This window comes from Corvus cornix, chromosome 2 (genome assembly GCF_000738735.6).
Source record: "Corvus cornix cornix isolate S_Up_H32 chromosome 2, ASM73873v5, whole genome shotgun sequence".
NCBI lineage: Eukaryota > Metazoa > Chordata > Aves > Passeriformes > Corvidae > Corvus > Corvus cornix.
In genome coordinates, this window is record NC_046333.1 from 3489187 (window position 1) to 3509976 (window position 20790).

The 20790-nt window shown below is 42.3% G+C and overlaps 1 protein-coding gene across 3 annotated transcripts in view; it reads right to left on the bottom strand.

The window, feature by feature from the left end:
• Positions 1–286: 286 nt before the first annotated feature.
• MINDY4 (MINDY lysine 48 deubiquitinase 4) overlaps positions 287–20790 on the bottom strand; it is a 65078-nt gene continuing 44574 nt past the window's right edge. For all 3 annotated transcript variants that reach the window (XM_010394806.4, XM_010394807.4, XM_010394805.4), the window contains 4 exons: positions 19360–19521; positions 9887–10067; positions 6194–6266; positions 287–1450 (listed from right to left, as the gene is read on the bottom strand). In XM_010394806.4, coding sequence (XP_010393108.3) covers positions 1402–1450; positions 6194–6266; positions 9887–10067; positions 19360–19521 — 465 coding nt within the window. In that variant the 3' untranslated portion in view covers positions 287–1401. The remainder of the gene's footprint in view (positions 1451–6193; positions 6267–9886; positions 10068–19359; positions 19522–20790) is intronic.

Here is a 20790-nt window from a genome sequence, read left to right on the forward strand (position 1 = left end):
TTCTATGACAGACAGTTTGGTTGAATGGGAAGCAAAGGGGGAGGCAGATCTTCATCCAAAGCCCATCTAAACCTTTCTGGTACTCCTTTATAACTTATATTCAAGTTGGTTTTCAAATCTAACTCCAGTGCTAACTCCCCAAGATCCCCATTTGCACAGTCAGTTTGGTATCTCCACCCTACACCCAGAACAACACTGAATTTTTGCTGGAAATTGATTTTGCACTCATTTTTCAGGACCCAGAGGAGTTTCCACACTGACTAGGAAGAAGGTGCTACAATAAACATCAGAAACTAAAAGTCCTTTATTGAACTCTCATGAAATATTCAGTCTCAGGAGAGAGGAATAACTCTAGAAACACCATTTATCTGCCTTTTTTTCCCAAGGCATTTTTTCCATCCTTCAGTACAGTAACTTGCTCCAATTTTGGTAGAGTGTTGCTAAAACAGAATTAATCAGAATACAAATTGTGGCTTCAGTACTTCAGGATCCATCTCCACCTCATTCCAGCACACACACTTTATTTTACCATGGAAACTGGCACCTATCACAGATAGGCACCAGTTGAATTTCAAAGCGACACAACTCTTCTGTTTTCTTGTAGTTATGAAGAAGCAAACCACAGATCTAACCTGCCACTTGGGTGTAAATAAACCCTTGTGTAGAAATAAAGGTATAAATGTAAAGATACCGATACAGCTGCCTCTTACCAGAAAGAAAAATGAGCTATATCAGCACGAGGCACTGTTACACACCAACTGCACCCAGTACTAGGAACGTACTAATGGCATTATTTTGGGAACACAGAACCACAATCCTTACTGCAATTTTATGACACAATGAGGACTTGGTCTAGGCCAGGCTTCCCCTGAAAAGCCCAGGTGGTCACCAACCTATTTAGTGCAAAATGAGGCTTGCTAACACCAGGTAAAGAGGTGAACATCTGTTCCTTGGATGATGTTTTGTAGTGGCACTGGAGTTCTGTCAGGGGAGAACAAGGCAGGACAGAGAAGGCTGTAAAAGTGAGAGAAATCTGGGTTCAGCATCTCCCATCAGATGCTTCCAAACAATTGCAGGATACAGAGTGGATCCAGAAGGAGACCTCAAGGGGACGTTGACGACTTCTCTGCTTCATCTGTAACCTTGACTTGGTGGTGGGAACCCAGCCTGCCCTCAGGAGCTTTATGCTAAAGGCAGTGACGAGGAATTTACGTCAGTGTTGTTTATATTGTAAGCAAAATATCTGAAGCACGAGGTGACTGAGGTGAAACTCTGCCAGCCTGTAACCTTGTCATTCTTCCTCATCTCAAACTGCCCCATTTCCTGCATTGGTGGGAATAGGAATGTGCTAATTCAGTCGTTTCCTCTTGGTCTTCTCAAATAAAGCGCAGCTCACATCAGTCACAAGATGGGTTCCGTGCCGTTCCAGTCGATGACAGCTCCTTGCCACCTAGAAACGAAAGCAAGCCTTTGACAACCATCAGTTCATCGCTGGAAAGGCAAACCCACAGCCCTCAACCACCCAAGGAACCTCAGAGAGATTGGGATGGGCTTGTTTGGGATAACTAACCACATCTCAGTGGGAAACGGGGCAGAAGTGAGGGAGTTGGACCCCCTGATTTGAGGTGCCAGGGTTGGAGGTCCCTGTCCTGACCCTTCCTCCAGCCTCTCCTGGGCAACAGAAAGTCCTCAGCAGCAGCTGATTCACAACAAGAACCCTCACGTTGGACAGAATACTTAGGGAATGCCCCAGATGGGTACAAGAATTAACCCCAAATAACCAGAACACTCAGTGTCAGCTGTCAGGAGGTAATTTGCACCCTCCTGTTCAGCTCTGATTAGGAACCCTCTGACTCTGAGATCCTGTGCCTGGATCACTTCACTGAGCACCTCTCTTTGTCCTGACCTTGGCTCCTCCAAGCATTCCACGGCTCATTTTAATGGTGATGTTTCACTTTTCCTGTGCTGAGGTTTTGCTTTTCTCTGCCCTTACTCCTCCTTCAGAATGGCACTGAAGATGTACACTGGGAACAGTGTTTCCAGGCCAGTCTGGACCCTTCCATGTTCTTAATTCCTGGCTCTGCACTGGCTGCCACATCTCAGCTTCCCACCTCAGGAATGTGACTGAATGCAAAAGAGGCATCAACCCTGAATTTGCCACAAAATGTGTTTGCAAACCATGGCAAAAGACAAAGATCTGCCCCCAAACCTGGTGAAAGCAGGATGATGCTCTCCAGTCACATCCCTGAAGTGAGTCAACTGACCCCTCATGGCATGAATTCACCCTTGGCTGTGGCTTTTCTCATTTGCAAGGTCATGGTCCCCATTTTCTAGGAACTAAACTGTTGCATTCCCAGTACTGAGTAGATCTATTCAAAATACCTATTCTGAAAATCTGTCTCAGAGTAGTAAGACATTGGTGAGGGGGTGGAGGGAACAGGGAGCTGCCAGTGCCACATTCTTTCTGTCACTGAGGACAGGATGTGTCAGCAAGGGTATGGCAGCTCAGTCCTTGTGCTGAGCAAGCCAATTAAGCGTAAAGCAAAACCAAAAGCTGAATTCATGCAGTCTTCAGGGCAGTGTCTCAAAGGAAGTGACCATCTGAGGGCTGTTGTGAAATTTTTCCCTTCTGTTTTTTACACTGCTGAGAAAATAAAAATCGAAAAAATTGCAGAGATTGTCTCCATCCCAGGAATACTTAGCAGGAATACACAGCAGAGATGCCTCAGATCTTAAGTTAAAGTATGTTTCATGTGTGGATATTCAGTTTAGTCTGGCATTTGTCAGAGGTGAGAGCTGTCCCTGCCAGAGGTTAGGAATGTCACCCCTTAAAAAACCAAATGGAAAATAAAATTGCCACCTTCTGTCCCCATTGGATTTTTCAGGTAATGGCATCAAATCATCCCTTATCTTTGTCTCCAATCTTCCCAAGGCGCAATTTTCTATCTCACCAGGGTGATTAAAGTTTTGAGAGGGATCCACAGAGGCCCCACAGAGGCCAAAAGACACCAGATGAAATCTGCTCTGAGCCTGCACTGTGCCCTGTGGAATTACCCACATTGCTGACACCACTTTTGTGGTTGGTAAGGATGTTGTTAATCACTGTGCAGTGAGGAACTGGCCTTTTTTAAAACAGGCTTTCCACAAAGAGCTCCAACAGAACATAATTCTGAAGCAGGACTGAAGGTAAATTTCAGAACAAGCCTCATCTCCTGGGTTTATTTTCAAACCATTTTTTAGATTGCAAAGCAGCCTTTGGCTGTTTGCTTCTATGAGACAAAACTTTTTTCCCCTCTTGCATCTATCTGCACAAGAAAAGGTGTCAAGGAGTGAGGAATCTCACTCCAGGTGCTGAACAAGTCTTATTTACAAACAGATACAAAACCTCCTGGGCAGTGCAGGGGATCACTTCCCCAAACTATCCTGCCACAGTGTAATTCACAGTGAGGCATTTTCTAGCTGCTGATTCAATTATGATTTATCAGATTAGCAAAAGGAAAACTACATTTGACCCATCTGCTTCAAGCACAACCTCACCCAAGGGTCACAGAGTTAACGGGAACTGAAGAGGAACAGGCCAGGCCCTGAACAATGCTCAGCCTGGAATAGCACTCAGTGAGCATCTCCTGTGCTGATAATTTGGTTTTGTTTTGGAGCACATCAGTATCTCAGGGTGGAATGCCCAGGCTCTGCTCTTCTCTTATCCACTAAATTCCCTCTGGGTGTTTCACTTCACAGCCAACAGGTGAACTCATGTATCCCACAGCGCCACTACCACAGAGGGTTAACAAAACACACTGCTGAATTCAGGTTAAAATATCAGATCAGAGTTTGGTTCCCCTCAGGCAGAGCCAACAGGTATTATTTCCCCCAATGCTGAGGATCAGGACTGTGATATAAGAGTATTCCTCAGGGAAGAACAGGATAAGTTGTCTGCACGGCAGCTCCAAAACAACTCAGGGATGCACATTCCAGACATCCCTGGGCCAGAATCCGACTGCTGCCACAGATGTCTGGGGCTGAGAGCCACAAGAAAAGCACTTGTAACTTGTCCATTTTTTGGTTACAGTGATACCTGGTGGTGACTGGTCATTCCAGAGCCAGCTGAAGGGTTACCTGCTTTAAACTCAGAACTAAACTGCTCTGATGTTTTATACAATAGGGACTGAAAACATGAGCCTCCTTGTCTGGCAGAAGCAAAACCACCCTTCTCTTCTGATAATAATAACATTAACAGTATTCTTTTGATATTATTATTATTATTACTGTTATTATTATCTGAATGCCAAACCAGCCTACTACCTATGGAGTTTTCCCTTTAGGAGAGGGTAAGAGAACAAACATCAGGCAGATGTGAGGCACAGAACTCAGTGTGTTACAGGATGGTGGTGCTCAGATATTGGGATAAGCAATGGGCTTGTCATGGATTAAACCAGAACTGAGGCATGTGAACGGAAGGAAAAACCCCCAATTAACAATAAAACCAATTAATGATAGTTAATTGTCCTAGTTTGATTCTTCAGACTGTGAAATTCTCCACTCTGCCTGAGAAATTATCCTGCATTTTTTGATGAGAGAAGTCTGATACAGAGCTTCATCATGAATTCTTCATCAAAATAAGTAACAGCTCTTTGCTTTATGAAAAATTAATTCAGGAGTATTTTCCATGGCTGTATGATAGAAAACACCCCTTTCTTTACCTGCCAAATTGTTAAAATTTTGGTTATTTGGGTTGGTTTTTACGTTTCCTTTATATACTGTTCCACAGCTGGAAGAAAAAATTCTTAAAACAAACAGGAAAAATTTAACATGAAAAACCTTTTGCAGCAAGGCCACGCTTAAATAAATACCCTCAAAGCAAAGGGAGAACACTGAAAACAAGGAGCCAGACTGCCCAGGGTAAATCAGACAGTGCTGAGAATGCTACAAACAAAATAAATTGACACTGGAATTTGCTGGTAATGTACTTCTCCAGCAGATTAAAGCAGGGAACTTAAAACAAACAAAAAGCAGCACTACCAACACTGTATAACTCTGACACAATGCCAGGAATGGAAGATATTCTAAGACTTTAAGTAGTTGCATGCATTATTCTCCCCGTGGGGCTTTCCGAGGTTATACATTATTTATTTGAGTTTGCAATCATGCTTAAGTGTCACTGGAAATGAAGAATCAATAAAATCTGTATGTGCAGGAAGGCTGGACTGATGTCACTGCTGTCACCTTGCAGGATGCCTCTTCTAACTTTCAGTGACTTTCTGATCGTTGGCAGCCACTGTCCTTATTTATTTGTTTTCTGCTGGGTTTTTTTTTACAGAGCAAATTGTAGCAAGGACAGGAGAGGAACTGCAGGAGAAACCTGAAGCTGCCTGGCTCGCTGACAGAACAAATGTTATGGTCTCTGACAATGAGGCTTTCACTTCTTGCTCCAGAGATATTCAGATAGTAACTTCCAAAGCCAGGCTGGAATTCATATAAAGATGAATTTTCTGCCCAGTTAAATTTCTCCATTTGGCTTCCTCCATGCCTCACTAAGCTGAAAATGTTCCCATTAACTTCAGTATGACTTGGATGAATTGCTTACACAGGCCTCAAAGTGCCCACGAAAATCCCAAAATGACAGGAACTAACCCCGTATTTAAGGAGAGAATATGAGCTAAGAACTGTCATGAATGACTGCACAAAATGTGCTGTTTTGTGGCCCTGACAAAGCCTGTGCTGTCCTCAGACAGCTGGAGAAAACTGAGACTGTTCAATGGGGCTTCATGATATTGAAAATAACACCCAGGTTGCCCCTTTTGTTCTTCAGAAAAGACTGATGAAAACGGAATAAATTTTCTCCTTTTCTCATTATACCTCTGCAACAGGCATCAAGCACTTTTGGGAATCTAAATTTAGATCTACTGCAGCCAAGCTGTGCTCTCTGACTGAATTTGGCTCAGTCAGTTCTTGGTGATGTAGTGAAGGTCCCTCTAAGAATGAACACCTTGGACAGTTCAATGTGAATTACAGTAACACATAATTAAATGTGTAATACTTACCACAGCCCGGCCCATTCAGATACCTTCTGATTTTTAAGCAGTGATTTTTCAGCTTTACTTGCTGAAATATTCTTTTTGACTCTACAGCCTCACATGTGTGACTTGTATCAACAACTGAATATATCTGTATGAAAAACTGTAATTTCACTTACTTTGTCCTAATACAGTGCTCAAGTGGAGGAGTAAGATCATTTTCTTTATTTTCAGGGCACACCTGAGTTGTATCTGCAGAGAGATAATAGACATTGTTAGTGGCTGGGGAAATTTCTACTCATACAGAACCTCACAGAAAAGACCTCTCAGATGATTTGAGCCCCACTGCTGCCACATCCACCACTGATCACCACGCCTGAGCCAGGTTGGATGACTCACAGAGATGGTTTCAAGGAAAACCACAGATCAGAAAATGAAATACTGTGCTGCAGGGCTGTCACGAGGCTTTTATTTTGCAACTGATGTTGTAATTACTGAGTAACTTTTGTTACTCAGATGCTAAGGACAGTGGTAGCGCTACACTTGAATAGGAAACCACAAGTCCAGTTTGAACTGGATTAGGACTCTTTCACTCTGGAGAAGAAGATTGCCCCTTGACTGTTCAGCAAGCAATGCACAGACAGGAGAAGATGATGCTGTGTGGGATATCAGAAAGCCTCCCCAGGCTGTGAGCATTCCCTTGGGACCGAGAGGCAATTGCAGTGTTCGGGGAAAACAGAGAGGTCACTGTCTCAGACATGGCATCTGTCAACAGTGAAAGTAGAGCTGAGCTTCCCAGGGACAAAACATCCTGCCACCAGCTTGGATGTCAGTCTGCTCAGCTGTTTCCTGTTTTGGAGTCAAACATTTAAACTGCAGCAGACCAGGGTTTTTTTCTTTCTTTCTTCTTTTCTGTCTGTCACCCAGCCAATGGACTGTGAGCAGCGCACGTTGCCAAAGCAGGGTGTAGGATTTGGGTCTGCTTCAGTGAGACTGATGTAGACAGGATGGGAGGGGATTGTTCTGACATTCACAACTGCCAGTCTCAGATCTATCTGGCTCTCTTGTGTCACAGAAAGGACCTGGCTCTCCCTTGTGTGTTGATCTGCTGGGTACAAACGCATGCAGAGAACTCTGGATGACTGCAAGGGCTGGAGTAGAGGGAAATGGACAATATTTAAAAGTACATCAAGTACTGGTGTTTTTCCTCTAGATCCTCAGGAACTTAAGAGACACACAGGAATCTTTTAAGTTTAAATGAACCTTTTTTTGTCATAATATTGAAGAGTTTGTAACTCAAAATTTCAGAATAATAGAAGTTGGAACCTCTAAGATCATCAAGTCCAAGCATCAACCCAGCAGCACCACCACGTTCACCACGTAACCCATGACTCCAAGTGTGGAAATACTGTAACACTCAAGTGCCACATGTACACGTTTTTTGAAAACTTCCAGGGCTGGTGACTCCACCACTTCCCTGGGCAGCCTATTCCAAGGCCTGACAACCCCTTCTGTGAAGAAATTTTTCTCTAAACCTCTCCTGGTGCAACTTAGGCCACTGTCCTGACCATAGCGCTGGTAAGAGGACAGGCACAATGGCGTGACTGCCCTTCCATTGCCAACTTTGATGAATTTTGTCATTTTTAGACTTGAATTCTTCCAACAAAAGGTTTGAATGGAACGTTTCCATAACGAAGAAATATGAAAAAAAGTATCATAAAGGTGTATCTTACAGTAACAGGCAAGGAATATGTATATTCAACTTCTAGGTAGTGAGAAACTGAGCACCAGCACTGTTACAGCTCTTCTCTGCCTATCCAGAATTTCTAATAAATGCAAAGATTTATATTATTTTCCTCTCTTTATGATGGTATGTTGATGTCATTAACCTGCTTTTATGAAGGAACTTTATATTTCTTGTCTCCATTTTGGGAAATGGTTAAGTATGAAAAGCAGGGCAAATTCTCAATATGAGTAGCAATTGCTGCTACTCCCAAAATATAATTCTACTCTTCTGTCTTTTTTGCCTTTCTTGCCCAGCACAATTTCTTCACTATTTCCTGAAATGTGACCTTGATGGTAATTTTACCTAATTATAACCAAGATTCCCATTTCAAGGAATTCACCTTCTTGCTCAGGTAAAGCAACCAGCTTTACTAATCAACAGCAGGGAGATGTGGCTGGGGCAGTGCCCAGCTCCTCGTGCTGCATCTCCAGGTAATGCTGCCTAAACATCACCCCTGCCTGGGATTTCCACAAGGAAAATACCAGCAATATTCAGCATTCTGGTATTTCCATCTGCTCCTGTGCTCTGGGTTTAGATGTTTGACCAGTGTTACCTTCTGGATGTAAAATAATTAGAGTTTTCTCCAGACCTACCAAGGGATTACTGCACAGCCAGAGCCAGGACAGCGTTTTTGTGGAATGATGAAAATATTTGCATTTTTACTGCCTTTTGCAGAATTTCACAGATAACAAAGGATTTACTGGGACAAACCCTGGAAGGGGCTATGGCCACAACAAAGAGATATCTACAACTCCATGCACGTTTAGGCTTTGGAGAGAAACACACAGGAATGCCATGGCAGGCTGGACAGCAAAGGGAAAAATTTATACGTGCTCTGGGGAATTTCTCATCCAGGGATCTTAGAGGGCTTGGCAGCTCTAGATTTTGGAAACATTCCTGGTGATGGAAAGACAGATTAGGATACCTGATTTGGACCAGATGTTATGTGGTAGAACACAATAGAAAAAATGTGCCTCTAGTCCTGTGCTGAGCTTCATCACCCATGTCAATTTTATCTGGGATGTGGGAACCAGCTGGCAACCAAAGTCCTGGGAAAACTGATCATTTTTTGAGCATGTGACCCCTACAGCAGAATGACAGGGGCTTTCTTTAGAGGACAAATAACAGGCAGAAAGATGACTGAACTCACTACCACATCTCGTGAGGTTCTCAAGCCCCCAGCACTCCCAGCACATGAACAGCTTTGCCCCAGGGACTCAGGCAGAACATACAACACCCATCCTGCCCAAAAACCTGGATGTTGGTGCAAATAAGGAATAAAGACAACTTATTTCTAAAGAGCAGACTACAATAGAGTGGCTCCTTAAAATTGAGAAGGAATGTGGTTATCAAAGAATCACAGATGAGATTGTGTAAAAATACCAAAGGAAAGAAAACAAAAGGTAGGTAGGGTATTATTAGCAAACAGGGATTTAGTGGTGGAGAACATACTGAAGTAGGTGCTTTCTAAGGATCAGAATACTCATCCAAATGCCCTCCAGTTGGAGAAATACGTAGTTACTGTAAAAGCAGCTGTGTAATTTGGCATGGTTCCCTGAAAGGAGTGTAACAAGCTGGAAGACCTTTTGCAGGCTTGTGCTTCCAGGCAGGTAAGAGACAAAACTCTTTTAGCAGATTACTGGCATCTTCTTGCCTTGGAGGCAAGGATTTTCATGTTTCCTCATCCTGTGTGCTCATTTTCCTACTGGCATTTAGGGTGAGGAATGGGAGGCCTGCACTTTCTGCCTGTAGAAACGATGTGAGATGATGTGAAGGAGAATGGGAGTAGTAAAATACATTTTATGGTCCTGGGAGTATGAGTAAGGCAGAGATCACAACCTGTTCCTTGGGAATCAGTGCCACTGAAACATTTGCCAGTGTGTATAAAGTGATACACAATCACTTTTAACCCTTTCAAGAGCTTATCCTCAAAACCTCCTTGCGAAATATAATTAATCACCACAACCAATTACGCAGATTAGGGAAATTAACATTCACTGCCTGCAACCATCACTTTTTCTATTATTGGATCCTCCTTTCTGCCCCCATCCCGAGGTGAAATGCAGAGTCAGGGAGCTGCACATACCCACTGTCAACCGTATCTCTTCATCCTGGTTGGCCAAGCCATCGTAGTAATAGAGATCAAACCTCCGTCCCGTTTTCCAGTCACTGAGCAAATCCTTTTCCAAACAAAACAGCACACTGAAGTGGCTTTCACTGCAAACCAGCCAAATTGGGAACTTGGGGGTCTTCAAGTAACAACCAACCTAGAAGAAAAATAGAAAATATTAGGGTATCATAGGGGTTGGGGAGAGAAAAATTCATTGTGGAAAACATAGAATTTGTAAGATCATTTGTTTATTGTAATCTACAAACACTAATGAAGGCTCATTATAGACTGTTGATGAAGCAGACCAGAATAGCTCTGGTAAATCAGGGAGCATATAAAGCAAGTATTAGGCCTTGAGTTATGGCAGGTAATGAAATGCAGCTGTCGTGCTCTTACAGCTGTAAGATCAGATCCCAGATGAGCTGAACCAAAAGAAGCCTGTCCTCTGCAACAGCTGTAAAACCACAGTGATTTTAGGTCAGGAATAGGACACTGGATCAATGGGAGGCTGTGCTGCCATTCAACAATAACTGGAAACCAGGTAAGAGACTTACAGGATCTCAGGTGCCATGAGACATCCCTGCCTGGGCAACTGAAATGAGCCCAAAATCTCTTCCTGGATAAAAAATGTAAAACATTCCCTTCACTTTATCATCTTCTAGTTCACAGTCCAAACATGTATTTTAAGCTATAGAAGAATGCAATACAGAATTTGTTTTGCTTCGTTATTCTTAAAAATGAAATAGGCTCAGGTGAAAAAAAAACGTTAACAAAAGCCTTTTCTAAACCTTTGTCCTTCTTTTGAAAGTGTATCTATAAATAACCTGAATATTCTGTAAGAAAGTGCATAAAAACAACTTCCATAGTCATTCACAGATATTTTAAACTAGAATACTCCAGAGATTTAATCTATAAGGGATGGAGGAAGGGGGTACCAACAGCACTGCAGCTGGGCTTCATACCTTGGAGAAACTGCTTAGGGAAACTGAAATCTGAAATTAAACATTTTGCTTTCAGCCATTTTGCTCTCAGGACTTTTTTCACTGAAAAACCCCTAGTGGAAAGTGAGTGACTTTTAACAGAAAAATTCTTACACATGATTTCTAGATAGAGATTTGTGCATGCAGGTCCTACAGTGCAGCCCTCAGGTCTTCACCATGGGCACAGGGGCAAATGGCAAATGCCAGGAGGAAGAAGCCAACATTAATTCTGTTGCAATCAAAACTCTAACCAGCACCCTAAGTGATAAGGAGTTCACCCTAAGCGATAAGGAGTTTGTGTTTTCATCTTGATTGAGGTTTAGACTTTATATCTAAAGTGTTACCAGTGTAAATTCAGCTGCCTTCCCCAATGAGAATTTCTTCTGATGTTAGATAACAAGTCTCCAGCTAATTAAGTAACTGTTCCCTGACTCATTACTTTGCTAATATCTATTTAAAACAGCCTTTTATACAACAGTTTTGCTTTTTAAGTAAATTCTTGGCTCAGAAGTAAAGAATTTTTTTTACAAGCTTCCAATAATACTCGTAAGAGGAGTTATCAAAAAAGAAAATACAGAGTTTCAACAAAAGATGGCAAATTAGAGGGACACAGATGAAAAGATTCAGTCTCACTAACATGCATATTTTAATATGCAGATAAGTCAAAGCCAAAAAGAACAGCCAGTCTCCTCCTAAAAATGTGTTCTTCCTACGTTTGTCTGCAAAAGCAACTTCCCAGCTTCATCAAACAGCATTTGACAAAGATTAGAGAGATACAGAACTTTCAAAGCCACATCCACTCCAGCTCTCTCACATGAACCATCCCCCCCCACCGAAGCCAGGACAAACTGTGCAGATGATTGAGGGCTGTAGGAACATTCTCCAAAAATGTGTAGTTTTCAATTACAATCTTTGCAGAAAGCAGCGAGGGCATGAACTCTGAGACAACAAGGAGAGTCTAAAAATATTGTAGCTCAAATCCTCCTCTCCCTAGGAAGGGAGAAGTCTCTGTTTTGGTTACATCAATTTAACCAGCTGAGGATTAGCTGCTGCCTTTGACATCGAGATGCAAAACATATTTTGTAGAAAATACAACATGGAACCGTGCTGCTGACAAAGTAAGGACCATCCTCGCTGTGAGGATTCCTTTGGCTGCTTCTTCAAGCATCAGCTGTTGAGTGGAGTAGAGTCACTGAGTCATTTAGGCTGGAAAAGACCTCCAGGACCATTGAGTCCAACCTCTGACCGAGCACCACCTTGACAACCAGAGCACTGAGTGCCACATCCAGTGGTTTCTTGAATACTCCCAGGAATGGGGACTCCACCACCTCCCTGGGCAGCCCACTCCAACATCTGACCACATTTTCAGTGAAGAAATTCTTGCTGATGTCCGACCTGAACCTCCCCTGGTGCAGCTTGAGGCCGTTTCCTCTTGTCCTGCCCCTTGTTGCCAGGGGGAAGAAGCCGACCCTCACCTCACTACACCCTCCTGTCAGAGAGTTCTAGAGAGCAGTAAGGTCATCCCTGAGCCTCCTTTTCTCCAGGCTAAACACCCCCAGCTCCCTCAGCAGCTCTCACAGGACTCACTCTCCAGACTCTTCCCCACACACAGAATTATGCCCTATTTTACTGGTGAGGCCTGAGTGCTTCCTCAGCCGCCTGACCAGCCTGGCTGGTGGTAGTGATCCTGGAATAAAACCTGGAATCAGACCTGGAATAAAACCTGGAAGCAGGACAAGAACAGGCAGTTCAAAACACCCAGTGTTTTGACTCCTCAGCAAACTGCTCAAACTCAGCAGTGTCTGTGTGATCCAGCAAGAACCTGACAGAGATCGGGGCTGACAGAGACCCCTTCTTTGCAGTGTGTTCCCTACGACTGTAAGGCTGAATTCCAAAGGCAAATCAGGGATATGTGACTTGCATCCTTTTTATTAAATACTATTTTTGATAAGGGCTCAATGGCTGTATTTTTATCACTATTCAAGTATTGGTTTTCAAGCAGGCTCATTAATCACCTTCAGGTGGAAGGAGAGTAAGGGGGGAATGAATGAGGTGTCCTTTTGTGCTGCATGTTTCCAGTTCCTATGGAGACTTCCCTAACCCCGATCCTCTCCCTTACAAAGCCCTCAAAAATGCTCATAAGTTTCAGGGACACCATTCTGATCTTTGGGAAACATCAAGTTTTCAAAAGCAAGCCCCTTCAAAGGGCTCATTCCCCATCTGACCTCTGACTTTGGCGTGTATTCACACGATGGTGAAACTCAACCTACAGACAAGTATTTATTGCTGGAAAATTATTCCAATAGATCTGCCAGAGTGAGTGGATGGTACCTCACCATTTGGCTTTAATTTGTCCCTTGAACAAGGCCATCTTCTGCCATGTGCATTCCAAAAGGAACAAGAGAACGTGGGATCAAAACCAAGCAGGATAACTGGATATGGCCAATCTGATGGCATTTTTCTCCAGGAGTTTTATCACTTCATGTAATTTCACCTCCTTGCTTGTGGGATTTTACTATTCATTTTCGAGTTATCAATCATTCCTTGCTTTATGTGTCTTTCCTTGAATACAGCTGCTAGAGATGTTTATTTGAGAAGTAATCACAGTGTGTAATGGTTCCATGAAGGGCTGGGTTCTGTCAAACTGAGGAATTTCTGGTAGTACTGAATCCAGTAGGATTGACAGACAAAAGGATAATTACACAAAGCTTTCAGAGTTACAGGCAGCAGCCTATTGTTTGTCCTGTCAGTGTTTTATTCCCCACAGCTGCAATGACCTTTACTGAATGAATATTAAACAGTGTTCCAGGGGTGTTAAGAGTGAAGTGTCAGCGGTGTAAAAACCTCTTCAACAGCCCTTGGGGGAGCAGGAACCCCGTTGACCCAGGTCACCCATTCCACCAGCCCCACTGAAACACCAGGTCAGCCCCATCACTACTGTATTTGCAAATAATTAGGGGACACTGTGAGGGTAAAGTTATTGCCATTGCTGAGTATTTGATCTCAATCAGCTTGAGAAAAATAAAATTAAGGCTTATGAGATCTGCCATTCAGAGTATGCACTGTGCCAGGTGAGACAGAAATTGAGGAGGTTTTAGCCATATATTTATAAAATAATAGCAAACACTACTGCTACACTGGAGCCCTTGGTAACTTCTCTGCAGCTTTGGATCCTTTTTTTTTTTTTAATAGAAAAGGAAATCTTTCTGATCATGAATTGGGAGGGGGGCGGGGAAAGGACATGACTGAAGAAGAACAGAAAGAGATGTGTTAAATCCTAGGACTCCCAAAGAAGAGACTCCTGGAAAGCACTGACTTCTGATTAAAGTTCCCTTATGCTGCCATGATGTAAAAAGCAGCAGATGTGGCACAGAAAACAGACCTCAGGGTGCCAGGCAGCTTCAAGAGCTTTTCTTTATCCCTGTCCCACTCTGCTGCTCTTCTGGAATGTCCCACCAAGTGAAGAAATTTTGAGGGAGATTCAGACCCTCACTCAGATGTCAGCATTTTGCCATTCCCTCAGAGTTTATAGCCCACTTCAGGGAGTTATATCCCTGCAATGACGAGGACAGGGCAGGATTCATCCCACTGACCTCTTCTGTATCTATTTCTAGGCCCTCTAATACAGGTTGGCCTTTAGGCTTTGGCTATAAAATCAAATAAGGAAGAGGTGGGTATTGTCAGAAATTTAGACCCCTGCCATTCACTAGTGATGCAGGGAGTTGGCTGGACTCTTACCTGAAGGACTTTCAGCCTAAAAAGCACCTAAAGTGAGATGGGATAAGTCCAGATCCAAATGCAGGTGTTTATAATCCAGAGAGACAGGTGGGCAGTATCTGACATCATTTTCTGCTTTATCTGTTTGCAAAGCACGCAGAGCTCTTCTAAACATGTGGGCTTTGTTATTCCTATGGTCTTAAAACAAAAACTCTGCCATTCTGTTTCATTTGGAAGGATGTTGACAGGGAAGCAATGCCAATACCCCATCAACAGTGAGTGGCCCCTGGGAAAAATAACTGGCCATAACTCAGAGGACAATAGGACTTCATTAAAGAAAATTTCAGTTCCAGGCTAGAAAGGGGGATGTAAAAACAAGGAATGAAGAACAGACTTTCTCAAAGGCCAATGCTTTGTCAGCCTTGTTTCAGTCACATTTGAATATACTTCGTGTTTTTGCCCGCAGTGATGCTCACAAAAGTCTTACATAAATAGCAGCTTCCTTTGCTGTATCTACAGGGCACAATATTTACCCCCCATTCCCAAAAAATAAATGGAAAATTGAAGCCAACCATCAGTTTCCAGTTTGCCCTTGCATGTTTTTGTGGCTGGTTTCTCAAAAGAGGTGGTTAAATCCTTCTTTCTCAACTTTCCCCTCCACAACCCCACCAATGGCCTGGCTTGAATCCAGCCCATCTGATGGGGACAAGAGATTGTTTGGGAGACACATTTCCCTGGGAAGATGGCTATAGGAGGGACACTGCACAGGGCAAAAAAAAAAAACAAACCAGGTGACGTGCCAGGAGACAGAGCATGTGTGCTGAATTCCATAATTCAAGCAGGCCTTGTCAGAGCACAGAGTGGTTTCTTCAAAAGGACCAAAGATAATATTTCCCATCTGTGGAATTTTAATGAATAAATTCTGTTTATTTCTGTTACTTTTTCATTTTGAAAAGAGACAGGGAAAATGTGCGTAGCTTCTTTGTCAATGCCCTCTCTGTTTTCAGAGAAGCAAAAACTAAAAAGCACCAGTCCCTTGAAGTGCTGGGCAGGGATTGGGACACTGTCAGGAGTCAGAGTAGGGTGAATTTGGGAGGTCAGACAACAGGAGGTTTAACTGCCAGGACAGCTTAAAGCAGGAGAGAATTGGTGAAAACAAAGACAAATCAGAGAGAAGGTTCAAAAGAGACAAATAACCTTGAATATTTCCATTATTTCACATACAACAGCACACACCTAAAGTGGTTTCAAAAAACATTTCTGCAGGATGGTGAAATTCATCAGCCAGCACCACACTGCCTTTAAAATGAAAGATTCAGACCTGTACTCATCCCAGTTCAGCCAGGAGCTTACTGGAAGATTTACTGGGATAAGCACTTTGACTTTTATTCACCTGTTACCCCTCTCTGCAAAGTGAAAATGCCCCTCTTGCAAAGCACAGATCTGCTAACAGGAAATGGCATTTAAATGCTATACATTACTGTTATTATTATCATTATTCAAGTTAATTGTGGTGTTTATTAATTGGTTATTAATATTATTAAAGAATTAGCAAGTTATTAATAATAATGATAATAACAGCATCTGTTAAATTTATTACCTGAGAATGCAGATTATTTTTCCCCTTTTCACTGTTATTAAATGACCTGGCATAAACACGAGGAGCCTCTGTTTCCATCCCTTTCTACTTTTAATGTCACAAGACATTTTGAAAGAAAGAATTTCATCATTCTAAGTCTTTTCACCTGCAATTTTAATGTGGCATTTAGGCCAAAGGCTCTGACCCAAATGCAGGGATTTTCTCATCCAGAAGTGCTAAAATTGGTCCTGCCCACTCCTGTGCCTCATCCCCTTCTCTGAGGTCTTGTCCCTGCTGAGAAACCACTCAGCTTCCCTGAGACTGAACTGCTGCATCCTGCAGGTCAGCAGACAGAGGAAACCCCCACCAATTTCATGTGGAAATGTTTCTATTGCATGAAGTGCTCTAAATAAATCCCAGGAAACCTAAAATCTTGATTTGGACTTCTAAATTAAATGTGTAAGATCACACGGAATTGATATTGCTTAAATATGGGCTTAGCACAAAGAAAAGAAACCCAAAGATGTGTAACTTGCCGACTGAAAAGTAGCAGAATTGGACTTTTAGCTTTTTTTTTTTCCCATTACAATAAGGACTCTCACTGTGAAACTAAACATTTGCACATGAAACAGATGGAATGGATCCATCTGTCATTGTGAAACAATTTGCAGCAAGTAATTACACTGCAAAAACTCCACGGAGCTCGGTGATATGTCAGGACTGAGAGTGATGGTTAAACATTAACAACTCCAGACAAATTACTTGGGGCACACGTTTTTCTCATCAGCAAAGACAACACACGATCCACTGGAAGAGATGAATGGGTGGGGAACAGAGGGATTCTCCAGGCAGTCGCTGGAGAAGAAGGAAGGATCATTTTGTTTTGATTTGCCACTGCTGGAGTTTGACAGGAGGATTAATTCACGTGCCCTCACAGTATCTGCAACTCAGCAGCCACGCCAAGGGAACTGTGGATTACACACAGAATGCTCCACATGTCAGAAAAATGAGATAAAATGGTAGAGAAGTCTTCCTCCATGTGCATTTGGTGCATCTGGCCTGGAATCTTGAATAGCCCATCCTAAATGTGTCGGTCAGTTGGAACAAGTCTAGAGCAGGGCAATAAAAACAAGCTTTGGACAGGATGTGCTGATGAAAAAGGGAGGAACTGTTACATCAGCTGCAAATGCCCAGCGGATGGGGATGAATTGTTTAGGGGGCAGGTTGGATTAGGAGTAAAATTATAATCAGAGGAAACTAAGTAAATGAAGAGTCTGATTTATTAATAGTATTTCCAAACACGGGCTGTGTGGTAGATATTAAAATCTCCAAATTCACAAGGACCTGCAAATCTTTATTTGCATTTATTCATGTTTTAGAGTAGAGATGGGTGAGTAAAACTGTAAGATGACAGTTATATGCACTAAAATCAATGAGAAAATGACCATCTGAGCAAAAAGGGACTTAATAGATACAGATTTTTAAAAGAAACCCTGCTATATAACAGGACACAAAAATATCCTGAGTTTTCCCTTGAGAGATTGGCTGGATATGACCTAAAGGGAGTTTTCTGACTCCAGTGTCTGTGATTCACCATATAGCACGCTCAGGATTTTCTTACTGCTGGAAACAAAAAATAAACCCAACCAAAAATGACAGTCCTTTTCCATGGCTGGTTTCAGTTACCAGCCTCAGAGCCACGCTGTAATTGGATACTGAGAGGAATGAAAGAGTCACTTTGAAAGACAAATTCTATTCTCGGTTCCACTGCTGCAAACTGCCACTGACATTTCTTTTTCCTGAACTGCTCTAAATTTTGTACCAGGAAGCAGAATCTGGCTCCTCACACTGGCTCCTCACGCTGAAGCCACAGTGGAGACTCCCCAGTTTGGGGCCAAAGTCCACCAGAATCGGACTTTTGTCCCAGTCCTAAGCAGACATTGCCTCTGAAATGAAATGCAGAGAACACCCAGATGTTCTTAATAAAAACCAGGACAATTTGCAGCAGATGCCCAACTAGGGTAGACTCTTTAAAAAAAGGAAACTACGTCTGCTGGAGTTTCTGTAACTGATTAAGTCACTGGCCTGGAAAAACAGATCCCGGCTCACGAGTCCAGCTCCCATGCAAGAGCACAGCAGTAGAAACAGATCCCCTCTACCACATAATTTACAGAATAAGTGGAAAATGGTGTCTGAATCTCTGGGCAACATTTTATTTTTAGAGGGCAGGTGGGTAAGAAATAGCTCTTACCTGCCCTGACCTCGTTTACCATTTTGCTACTCCCGAGTCATTTTCCTCACTAGAGAATGGAACAAATTCTGGAGTGGTGCATAACCATTTTTTGAGGGTTTACATTGTTTATAGAAAAGAAAAAGAAGCGTGAACCAGACACAGAAGCTTATTTATTTATAGTCCATTCTATTCTGAATTAATCTGATTTGGGTACACTGATAAACTGTCCTGACTGAATTCAAGCCTTTTGTAATCTGGTGAATAATGTAAATGATTGTGTTAATTAAAAATAACAAAAGTTATAATTTGCCAGTAGCAGAAGAATGTAGCTGACTTCAACCTTATGGGAAGGAGTTAAAATCAAGCTTTGTTTTCAATCTCACATTTAGATCAGATCAGTACAAACAAATCCTTTGGTAATCACTTCCAAACTTTTACAGAGGTGATGATGCTGCAAATGCAGGTGGGACTGCTACAAGTATCTAATCTAGCATCTCATAAAAGCAAGAGAATTTCAAATAATATTCTTGCATCAAACACAAAATTGGCTGTTTAGAACAGAACAGGTCTTTAGGAAACATGTCCATCCTGACATCCTCCATCTCCTCTTGATGAAGAACTAGTGAAATGCTCACACAAGTTTTTCCCGAGGAAAACTAACAGCTGTCACTCCTTTTAAAGTTTTAATCTATCTCTCCATTTTCATAATGACTACAATTGAAATACAACTACCAAAAGCAATTAAAGGGAACAATCCCATTGCATTAACAGCTATTTGAATTGTCTGTAATTTTTTTTTACTGGTAATAGAATCACCACTACAGCACAGAAGAGATAAACTGAACCAAGGCAGTAATTTCTCTGCTGCTTTACTCACTCCAAGCTGATTTTAAAAGTAATTGTTTTCTTTTTAATTAAACCAGGGGAATGGAAAACATACCTGACAGACATCATAGTGCTCAAAGAGGGACAGCAAACCGATATCACTGCGACTCGTGATGCCTTTCAGAATGGTGATGTTGCCATTCCCAGAGTCCAGCTCTATCACGTTGTTGAAAACATTGGACACAGCTTTGCCAGTCAAAAGCAAGTTCACCAATTCCTGTTTGGGACATGTTAAAAAAACAAAAACAAAAACAAAACAAAAACCAAACAGTAGTTGAACATCAGCACAAGACTGATTCAGGATTGATAGAGTTACACATCTACATGACCCCTAATTTACGTGGTTGCTTTAGGTTTATGGTTGGGATCAGGACTGCTTATAAAAAGATTCCAGACATTTGGGTCAAAGTCTTCCGAAGTAAAATGAGGAAATCAGAAAATCAGGGAGTATCCTGAGTTGGGAGGGACCCGCAAGGATCATCCAGTCCCACTCCTGGCCCTACAAAGGACACCCCAATGATCCCACCCTGTCCCTCAAAGCATTGTCCAAACACTCCTGGAGCTCTGGCAGCCCTGGGGCTGTGCCCATTCCCTGGGGAGCCTGGGCAGTGCCCCAGCACCCGCTGGGGAAAAAAACCTTTGCCAGCTGTGTGCTGGACTTTTTGTCCAGAAGGATGCTGTGAGAGACAGTACTGAAAGCTTTGCTGAAGCCCAAATATTGAAGGAGTTTTCAATTTTCATCCTTCCAGAGGCAAACGGCTGATAATCAATTTACTCTCACATCCAACTCTCAAACACCTCATGTAAGTCTTGGGTTTGGGGTTTTTTTTTAATGAAAACATTTTGGTTTCCCTTCTTCTCTACAATGAAAAGTATGGCATGAATGATAAAAACTCAAAGCCTGTACAGTACTGTATGACATCTCTGTATGTGCTTAGTGATGTATTTTGTATGTTGGACATGATTTGTTAAATTATCATTATTTCTGCATGAACTAAAGTCTCATTCAGTAAGACTTTTACCCATATGGATCCAGATCACTAAGATACTGATTCTTAGAGATGATTGTTGATTATTTCCTCTCCAATGGAAGCAGGGTGTGTTAGAGGCTAAACACACGTGACAGGGGGGCATGTGCACATGTGAGCATGCCTGAAGTTCAAGAACAGAGATATGGGGTATTTTTCTTAGCTAACATCCCACCAGGGCCAGCTGGGGTGCAACAGCATGAAACCAGAGCTAAGAGCAGGCTGTGCTGCAGCAGTGAACAGCTCACTATTAATAAATAACATATGGTTAGAAACAGGAGGGGAAATAACAAAGAGAAAAGTTTCCAGAAAAAATACTGTGAATTACCATGTCCAAAGACATGAATAACTCTGGTATGGCCAGTTTGGAATTGGTCTTAAAAATACTGCACACAATTATAGCTCTGTGTTTCTCCTGAAGGATTCCCCAGAGTTTATAGGTTCTTACAGATGTTTTT